This window comes from Acipenser ruthenus, chromosome 21 (assembly GCF_902713425.1).
Source record: "Acipenser ruthenus chromosome 21, fAciRut3.2 maternal haplotype, whole genome shotgun sequence".
Lineage (NCBI taxonomy): Eukaryota > Metazoa > Chordata > Actinopteri > Acipenseriformes > Acipenseridae > Acipenser > Acipenser ruthenus.
In genome coordinates, this window is record NC_081209.1 from 25,490,794 (window position 1) to 25,501,235 (window position 10,442).

General features: G+C 39.0%; 1 protein-coding gene across 1 annotated transcript; it reads left to right on the top strand.

Annotated features, from left to right (window-relative positions):
• Positions 1-31: 31 nt before the first annotated feature.
• On the top strand, positions 32-10,166 carry LOC117428429 (sorbitol dehydrogenase-like). The gene is made up of 9 exons (XM_058995264.1): positions 32-572; positions 2,144-2,177; positions 2,531-2,695; positions 3,277-3,436; positions 3,911-4,029; positions 5,413-5,478; positions 5,690-5,865; positions 6,607-6,728; positions 9,413-10,166. Exons 1-9 carry the CDS (start codon positions 519-521, stop codon positions 9,576-9,578), a joined length of 1,062 nt encoding a protein of 353 aa, XP_058851247.1. The 5' UTR covers positions 32-518; the 3' UTR covers positions 9,579-10,166.
• The last annotated feature ends 276 nt before the right edge of the window (positions 10,167-10,442 follow it).

Consider the following 10,442-nt stretch of genomic DNA (forward strand, 5'->3'; position numbering starts at 1 on the left):
ACAAAACCAAGCGACAGAAAAACATAGGTTTTTATGTTCTTATAACTGAGTTTAAAAACGGGGGGCGGTGGGGTGCAAAAGACTGGACAGAGTAGTACTATTTTGTTCAGATGTCAGAATTGGCGGTTGCAAGTTTCTTGTGTATGTTGCATGTATTTGTTAACAAAGATTGTTACTGTAACGTTATCCTTTCTTCTCAGCAAATGACTACTAGCAAATTAATTTAGCTGGGAGTCGGATAACAACAACTACAAACCTCAGTCTCTCTGACAGAGTTATATATACGGTGCACTTGCGTCAGTTATTCAGCAGGAGGAAAAAATGATGTATACTACAACAGAGCTAGACTAAAACGCCGATGAACTTTAAACCCGGCGAGCTAGTTATGCAAAACAGGAAAGTAAAGCCAAGGGCGCTTGCAGTTTTCGCAAGGGCAGCAAAATTTTACAGGCAAAAGAAAGGACAGCAAATTTAAATACGCCAGTATTTGGTTGTTCGGTTTATTCTGGCCGTAGGGGATGGATCAAGACAATCTTTCCGTGGTCGTCCATTCTGCTGGAAACCTCAGACTGGTAACACTATCTTACTACAGAGTGTACTTTTACTAATCTAAAGTAACATCGGGGTATTTTTTTATTGTTTATTTCCTTGAGAGAAGAGTGCAGTAATATTGGGAAAGATATCGCTCGACGTCCTTATCACAACAGAAATAAATACCGTACACGCCCTGGGAATGCTCATGTCAGGAACAAAATAAAATGTGACACCCACTTCGTTTGCATTATAATCTGCAATGATTATACCCGCTGTTTAACTCATATTATAGTTATCTGAACAGCTTCAGAGGTCTTACAGCTTTTTCACAGGAAATGTAATAACCCTATTTATACACACGATAAGCAAATAGTTGTATCTATTTCCAGGACTTGAACAAATATTAAATCGAATTTGATTTTTGATTACAGTTTGCCATGTACAACATTGAACAACTGTAAAACAATCAGGGAAGTTTCACAATCATACTTCATAGGCAAGATATGGTTGCACTTGGAAGGCTTTGAACATTTCAAGTGGAATTAGCATGTTATCTCATGACATGCCTTTTACCTTTAACTTGGTAACACCCAACAGCAAATACTTCATAGCTAAGAAAATGGGGTCTGTTAAATCGATCCAAACTGCAGCAGATCTACCTCCAACTTTTGATTAAATTAAAATACACGTGGAGGTGTAATTTGCATATATCGGTCATTTTTTTAAATATGTATTCCATGGTTTTTGTTTTATTGTTTTGAACAATAACTGTCCACTACTTCGATTCATTTAATTTTGTTCTTTGACTGAGCTAACTTTTCAGTTTGTACACACACTTTTAAAATGGATTATATGAATACAGGAACGGGTCGTCCGACTCTGTACTGGTTGTCTGACGCAGGGGGGTGCTGTATTTTTTGGGACTAAAGTTCAACGCCTGACGTGGAATAGTTTGGTTACTTATTTATTACTAAGGCTGTCTCGGACACACACAAGTGCCAACTCCCCACTTTATGCTATCGAGGAGCTGGTTGTTCACAAATGTGACTCAATTCCAAGGTGTAAACTACAGACAGATTTTCTCTACACATGCTTTTCATCATGATTTCCAAAGAAGATTGCAGCGATCAATTTCTGTCTGCATTCAGCAAGATCTTATTTTGTATTGAGATACCTTTTCCAAATAAAGGGTGTGAGAGTGAGTTGTTGAGACAATAAAACATAGGAAATATGTAATTGTGTAGAACCTTACTGCAGCTCCATCCATTCACCAGCTGTTACTGTAGCAACATCAGGAAATATATGCCTACATTTGTTGATAAAGATAAGGCACATTTTGCTTTTCCATAAAAGGGGATGAACTACAACATTAAAACCAGTAGTTATAGAGCCAGTAGTACACAGAGTTAATTGGGTGAGTTGACACAGACTCACTTGGAAGTTTGTAATGGTGTGATGTTTGCTGTAATTAATCTAATGACTGTCTAGAACCTATAGGTTTGTGTTTAGTAAAATAATAATTAAGCACATGGAATGGTTGTCATAAACACTTTTCTTAAAATGCAGACTCTCTTGTTTTTATTTTGTTTTTTGGGGGGTTTTTTTACAGGAAAATCGCCCAGTTCCTCAACCCGGACCAAATGGTAGGACAACAATAAATAATTTTGTGTTTCTAAAATCTGTTTTTTTTTGTTTTCTGTTATTTAATAGCAGCACTGTTTATGATATTGACACAAAAACTGGCTATAAAAAAGCTCCTGTGAAAGTTTGCGCATGTGTGTTTGGTTCCCAGCCAGCAATAGAAATTGGTGGTCTGTAACAAAACAAAAAAAAAGGCAAACACAACAGGTGTGCAATGGACCAAGCGTTTGTACTAATGGTTTCCTGCCTGGTCTGTGTCATCAGAGGGTTAGGGTTAGGGTTACAGTTTGATGGACAGATGTGCAATGGACCAAGCGTTTGCACTAATGGTTTCCTGCCTCGTCTGTGTCATCAGAGGTCCTGCTGCGGATGCACTCTGTTGGTATCTGTGGATCTGACGTTCATTACTGGCAGCACGGCAGGATTGGAGACTTTGTGCTGAAGAAGCCGATGGTACTGGGACATGAGGCCTCAGGACAGGTTCTCAAAGTGGGATCCGCTGTGGAGCATCTCAAACCAGGTCAGTCATTACTGGAACTCTATTCCTGTTCTCCACACTCCTGCGTTCAGATACAAGTTTAAGAAAAGTCCGCTTTCAATAGACCCTGATTAGCACTGAGCTTGGATTACCATCTTTAGGTAGTCTAAGATGACTGAAACTAGTTATGTGCCTATGCTAAATCTATTGACTTTTGTATTAACTTTTTGCTACCCAGTGTCCAACATATTTGACAGTGAGAAAATAGTCTAGAATTAAATAGGTATGGGAACATACCCTGGGCAGTAAAGGGTTAACTGGTTAAAAATTCCCAGTATTAATATGATAAAACAAATAGTGGGACTGGAAGTGATGCTGCTCTCCTACAAACTCCACAGTCACAGACATGGAGAAGTATAGTCATAGCCATACTGACGGTTTAAATGAGAACGATTGCATCACAGCCTTTACCAGATCTTGGCCTCCTACATAAAAACATTAGGAAACAGACTAATTGTGATTTAACTCTAGATTGTGATCTCCAGAAATCCCCGTCCAGCCCTGAGCTGTAAGAGGAGCTTCCACTAATAGAATGGCCTTTTACATGTTTTTGTTTCCTGCAGGGGATAGAGTTGCCATTGAGCCGGGAGTACCTCGAGAAATCGATGAGTTTTGCAAAAACGGGCGTTACAACTTGTCCCCTACCATTTTCTTCTGCGCCACACCGCCTGACGATGGGAACCTTTGCAGATACTATGTTCACAATGGCAACTTCTGTTATAAGTATGTTTCTCACAGATGTGTTACTCCTGCAGCTCGCTCATATAAAATGGACAAATGCAAGACTTTACATATAAAGCATCAGAGCAGAATAAAACTCCCATACAGCACTCCATTTATAAGAATCACACCCGTCCCTGATGATTTGATTCTTATAAGTGGATTGCTTGATTCTTACAAGCAGATTAGGAATGATTTTGTCCCAGTGGTTTTGATCACTATATGCGGTCGGTTCTTATATCAGTGATTCTTATAAACGGAGTGCACTGTATTAAAGAAACTAGGGATAGTGAATGGCTCAATCTGTTCAGGTTGTACATTACAAGAAGCAGATCTACGGACAACCAATTGTTAAATCTCCTAGGCAGCATAAAGCAATAGTGGTAACTCTATAACGGTTCCAGGCATGCGTTAAATAAAATATACAGGAGTACCCGGCATATTTTGATGGCCGTTTTTCCTTTTGTCTTGTCCCAGGCTTCCGGACAATGTGACCTACGAGGAAGGAGCTTTAATCGAGCCGCTGTCGGTTGGAATCCATGCCTGCCGAAGAGCAGGGGTCACTCTGGGCAGCACAGTCTTTGTCTGTGGAGCAGGTGGGTCATGGTGGGACACAACTATTCAGAGTGAACACAAGCTGAGACACAGGGAAAACTTACCATTTTATTAGAGCATATATTCACATTTCTTGGCGCCATGCTGAGAGTGGTTCATTACACATGTTTTGATACAGGTCAGTCTCCCAAAGAATGCAAAAGGAATTGATCTAACTGTTATAAGAGTGAGAGGCCATGTCACTCTTCATACATACATTTCAAAGAGACATTATTCAATTGTGATGGAAAAGGGTAAAACAAAGCATTGTTTCTTCCCTCTCCCCAATTGTTTAGGCTTGCAGGCCAGGGAAAACCTTGGATTTCTTGCCATGCCCACTAGACTCATTTTGGGCAGTATTTTAAAAGCTTTTCGAGGTATAGAGTTACTGATATGCATCTACAGCAAGTGGGAGCTGTGGAGCTGTGGAGCTGGCAGCCAGCGGACGTTTACAGTTTCTGTTTGTAAAATGAACAGTAACGTTCTTTGAACACACACACTTGGGAGGGTTTGGCAAACGCAGGATTGATTGTCCTTGGAAAAACACAAAAGACGGGGATGGTGTACAGTTGCACGTAGCATTAGAGGCAATCTGATACATTGTTTTAAGAAAGTACCCTCCCCCTCTTTATTGTGTTTGACACTGGATGAACGTGACCAGGAAGTTGATGTCTTATCTTGACTGAATGTAGTGTCTTAAACATACATTGGATTTCCTAACATGTTTAAATTAAAATAATTGAAACAAAACACAGGATTCTGTGCACTTTGATTTGGGTGTTGCTGCTGCAGGAGGCCAGAGGCGATTCAATGGAAGTCTGAAATGACAGCCCTGTAATAGGCTGGTTGGTAAATAACACAAACTGTACACGGTCAGAAAAGAAAAATCACCATAACAACCAGACTGTGCTTTCAAAGCTACTCCATTGAGTGACTAATGGCAGAGAAAGGGGTAGTAAAGCAAGCCGTTGTGGCAGCAAGTTTTACACAGACACACAAGTTTTTTTTTGTTGTTTTTTTTTTTTGAAAGTTAAAAGGTCAGACGGCTAAATTAAAGTGCATGCGTTTGGTTTTAAAGGAACATGGAGTAAATCAAAACACGCAGATACAGACATGTGGCTTATTTGTCAATGTATTTACAGCTAAATGCAATTTGCACCTTTAAAATCAAACAGGTTATGTTACATCACTATTAACACACAACTCAGCCACACAAAAAAAGTGGTACAAATTAAATCTGGTCTAGTGGGTCTGTTTTTACTGCTATTGTTCTAGTGCAAAATCTGTCATTTAATTACCTAGAAGGAAAGACAGAATTAAGCAAATCGTGTTTGTTACTGTACTTGGAAATGTAATAGAGAAATGTCTTTTCTGTATTTTACCAGGACCCATTGGACTTGTATCTTTGCTTGTTGCAAAAGCGATGGGAGCTTCACAAGTTGTAATAAGCGGTAAGAATTGTGATTTGGTTGGTTTCTCCAGTTTTTATTCCAAGGTTTGTAATATTATACTATATTGCTATACAGCTGTAGAGATCTATTAATTGAATAGACCTTGTAGTCTTTATCAGACGCAAAATAATTCCTACATTTTCTATATCAGCGTCCAGAGCACTGTGCCGTACAAGTTTCTGATCACATCAGTATTTTGTTCCTGTTCAAGATCTGTCTGCCGATCGGCTGAAGAAAGCCAAAGAGTTGGGGGCTGATTTTGCTGTGCAGGTGCAAAGAGAGGCGCCACAGGAATTGGCCCAGAAAGTGGAGGGTTTGCTGGGCTGCATGCCAGAGATCACTATTGAGTGTACCGGAGCGGAATCCTGTATCCAGACTGGCATTTATGTAAGCGCTTAAGGTGGTTCACTCTTAAACTGACCAAACTAACAGTAACTGGCTCCCTGTTAACCTAAAAAGCAGAGCTTCATAGAGACCTTTAAACTGCTTTGTCTTCGTCTTACTAAGTTCTGAGACTCATGTATATTCTGTTTCCCTTAGCTCTTATTTTGTCAACAGTGCAAGAATGTTCTTATTACGCTCCCTGTGATCCACAAAATATAATGGATTTTATGGGATGCTTCCTGCAACCCACCTGGCTGCTTATATTCCAATGTCATGATGTTAGTTCAACCAGTGGTTCATATCTCATTTCATTCTAATTGGTGCTCAAAATAATCACAGTTTCACAATAATAGTAAGCCATTTTATAATCTCAGTAACACACTTGTGTGGGTTGTACTGATAACTGCATCACTACAACCTACACCTTCTCATGTTTTATTGCTTACAAATATACTGTTTGGATTTTAAATTGGAGTTTAATAAGAAAGCTGAAGATGGTTGCCAAATCGGTCCATCATTTTCAAAGGTGTGTGAGGCTAAGCTGATGGCTTTCAAATATGGGGCAAAAGATAATGTTGTTGAAAAACTGCTTAAGCACTAAGTGTGCATATTCAAAAAGGGGCTATGAAAAAAGAAATGTGAACAGCCCCTTTTAAAAACAACGCTGGTAGTGACCTAAGTCATGCTTTGAACCCCCCGTTAGGTTGCCCGGTTGTTGAATTGAACCCCTTGTTTCTCTCCCAGGCGACTCGCTCAGGGGGGGTTGTGGTTCTGGTTGGCCTGGGTCCGGAGATGGTGAACGTCCCCTTAGTGAACGCAGCTGTGAGAGAGGTGGACATCAGAGGCATCTTTAGATACTGTAACACGTAAGCCCTCTGGTTACACACATTAACATCCTACAGTGCAGCAACCAGCGCACATGAAATCACAACTCAAAACCCAGATTCATGGGCTGCTGCTCCGGAGCACATGATAAACCACAGGTTTGGATTGATGTGCAAGTACCATTTTAGAGAGTACGCGTGAGGAAGCTATATCCAATCTTATATTTTACATTTTTCTCTTTTTTTATTTTGACGTCCAGAAAGAACTGTAGAGTTTTCGAAATCTGAGAGGGTTTCTTTATTTGACATAAATTATTTTAACATGATGCATGTTGTCATTTATAGATAGTACAAGGTGCAGGTGAACTAAAGGTAGACATTGTAACACCATTATTGAGATTACTGGGAAGTGTATCAGTGTACTGTAGGCAAAATAGAAACTGTTGCAATTGTTTCTGTATCACTGTCAATGTTAGCTGTACATGGATATGTCTTGGATTAACCCTGTTAATGATTAAAAGCATCATCAGCACGTACACCACGCAGACTTTTATAAGGAAATGATGTATACATGCTCTTAGGTCAAATAATGTTGGTAGATGCTTGTAAGACCGGTATTTTAAGTATTGTGTCTAGAGTTCATTCCAGGAGGCTGTGTGGTCCAGTGGTTAAAGAAAAGGGCTTGTAACCACGAGGTCCCCGGTTCAAATCCCGGCTCACTCACTGACTCGCTGTGTGACCCTGAGCAAGTCATTTAACCTCCTTGTGCTCCGTCTTACGGGTGAGATGTAATTGTAAGTGACTCTGCAGCTGTTGCATAGTTCACACACCCTAGTCTCTGTAAGTCGTCTTGGATAAACAAAACATAATAATATAGTGTAAATTGTTTTGGATTGTGTATTCAATTTGTAACTCTGTACGTGTCTGCTGTCTACATATCTTGACTTCAGTTTACTGATTCTTTTCTGTATGTAACCTGTGCCTATGGGAAGACACCACAAACAGACACAGACAGCAGAAGATACAAATCCAAATTGCAATACAGTACTAAAGCCTTTCAACATAATAAAAAAAACAAAATTGCTCAGAGTCATTTATGCAAAGCTGGAATGCATTCAACAGGTTGTAGAAATGGTTCCTTTTTTTTAACTTTATTATAGGGATGCTCTTTAGCCGTTCACTTTCAAAGTGTTTCATTTTGCTCAAAATCTTTAAAAAAGTGCCGGTTTTCAGCCTCTTCATATAGCACGACACGCTCTGAATACCTTTTGTGAAACTAACGTAAACAACTGCTTTTAGTTTATGGCACCTGCAGTGAAAACAAAATAAAAAACAAAAGCAAGGTACGCGGGTGATCAAGAACATTTTTTTTATAAAGTGATTAACACAGGCGTACGTGCCTGTTCCTCAGTGCGCTGTGTGCGCTTTCATTTAGTTTATGTTCAATATGAATCTACAATTGTGTGTAATACGCTCATTTTGTAGCTGTTCAGTTCTGGCGGGATTTAGCCCAGACAGAGCAGCGAGAAGTTCATCCGAATCCACCAGGTTAAACCACATCAACAACGTCAATAAATAGAGCCTGACGCAGTGAGTAAAGAAAGAAAGAAAGAAAGAAAGAAAGAAAAATGCCATAACATAAATGTATTTTTAATGATTTAATTTATGATTATTATTATTATTGAACTCAATATAAAAGTGTGCACTGCATATATAACACAATTTGGCAAGTTAAACTAATTAGCCACACATTATACACCCGGGAGTGTACTAAAATTAGTTAACTGCTACAAAAAAAGATAATACTAAGAGCATTTAAATAACCATTAAAATACTCTGTGTTTAAATGGTTTAATTAGTCTAATTTAAAAGCGTGTCCCAGTTTTGAGCTATGACAGTCTGGTCCCCCTAGCACTGTGTTCTCTGCACAATGCAGGCTTGATAGTCAGGTGGTCTCTCTACTTCTATTCAATATCATTTTTAGAAGTCCAGTGTGATGGTTTGGTTAGTTATTCATAGTTTAAATGTAAAACATACAGTAAAGTGTTATTATCGAGCAATATAAAGAACCACTCTCATAAAATACCCTTCCGTAATGATAATCATGCATTAGTCAGCTATATCATATGATTCATCCAGTCGTACCAAGGAAGAGAAAGGCTAACCACGCTACTCAGATCATTTTTGGTCCACCCTACTTTCCTTGAAAACCACAAAGTTTCATTTCCTGTATGTTCTGTACGCACAGCCCCCCTCTTTTACTAATCACTGTATCTCCTGATTCCAAACCTCCTCTTCAGCTGTCTCCTCTACGACCCTACAGACCTCGACCAGGTGATCAGGGAGCAATGACAAAGTCATCACCCCATCACTGGCTCTTTCCTGTATAAAATGATTCTCAAAAGACTGTATCCCTCAAACCAGGGTCCTGGGTCCCCACAGAGAATGCTTTTCACCCAAGAATAACAGTGTTCCCAGAGTCATATTCCTAAAATCATAAAATGTACTCTCTTTGTAATATTTAAACAGTGATCTTACAGTTTACATTTCACTATAAAGTCTGATACCAGACAAACAGACATTTGAAACCTGGCAATCATGATATAAATCCCAAATAAGACATTCAAACATCCCATTTGATGTCCATTCTTTCGCGTATGTGGTTGAGGGGGGAAAATAAAACAGTGTATTGCCGGCTTTTCATTTTTCTGTGTTTTGTGCTTCAGATGGCCTATGGCAATCGCAATGCTTGCTTCCAAGAAAGTGGATGTGAAGCCCCTGGTCACCCACCGCTTCCCGCTGGAGCAGGCTCTTGAGGCGTTTGAAACAACTAGGAAAGGGCTGGGAGTCAAAGTGATGCTCAAGTGTGACAAGAGCGATCAGAACCCGTGAAGGGAGCGCCGTAGAAAGCGAACAGAGACACAATGCAGAGGGAGTCCTGAGACTAGAATAACTTTATGCTTATGGATTGAAAAATCAAACTAGGTGTCACAATGAATCAACTTGTCCTAAACATGATCAATGCAGCTTTTTGCAGATTCATTGTACTGTAAAGATTAAGAGCGTCTAATTGTGTAAATGGGGCTTCTAAATTTAAATTCATAAAAGTCATTGTTAATTCTTGAGGAATGTAATTGCATGTTATAAGAAATGCATCGCCTCATCGCTTTGCTAATTAGTGTACTTTGCAAGGACAGGGCACATAACTCAGTCTTTTTTATTGTGACAAATCCATTATTAAGCAGATACGAGAATTAATTTTCTGATCACACAGCATATCTGCACCTGTATGATTCTTGACTAAGAATTGTAAATGTCATGTTGAGCATTGCGAATATCTGTTAATCTCTAGTTCAATGAAATAATAATTTGGGCTTGAACTTTTCAGTTTTTATTTTCCAAATCTCTACCTCCCTTTAAATATTAATTATTTGTTAAGCTGTCTCTGCATCCTAATAAAGAGAAAACTGCTAATTAAAAGACTGGGTTTAAGAGAATTTCTTTTTTTGCTATAAATCAAGGAGATTTTAAATGGACTTGCTATCAGTGTAGACTCTGTACTGGGTTTTTTATGCTGAAAATAAAATCTGTCAGGACAACACTGTTAAACGAGTGAAAATAACAAAAGCACAATGATAAACTTGGCGACTGCAAGAATGAAATGCAATTAGGATCAGCGATGAGCAATTAATGTAATTTGTCATGTCTGTTTGAAATAAAAATTAAAAATGAAACAAATCAACACAAAACAAATCA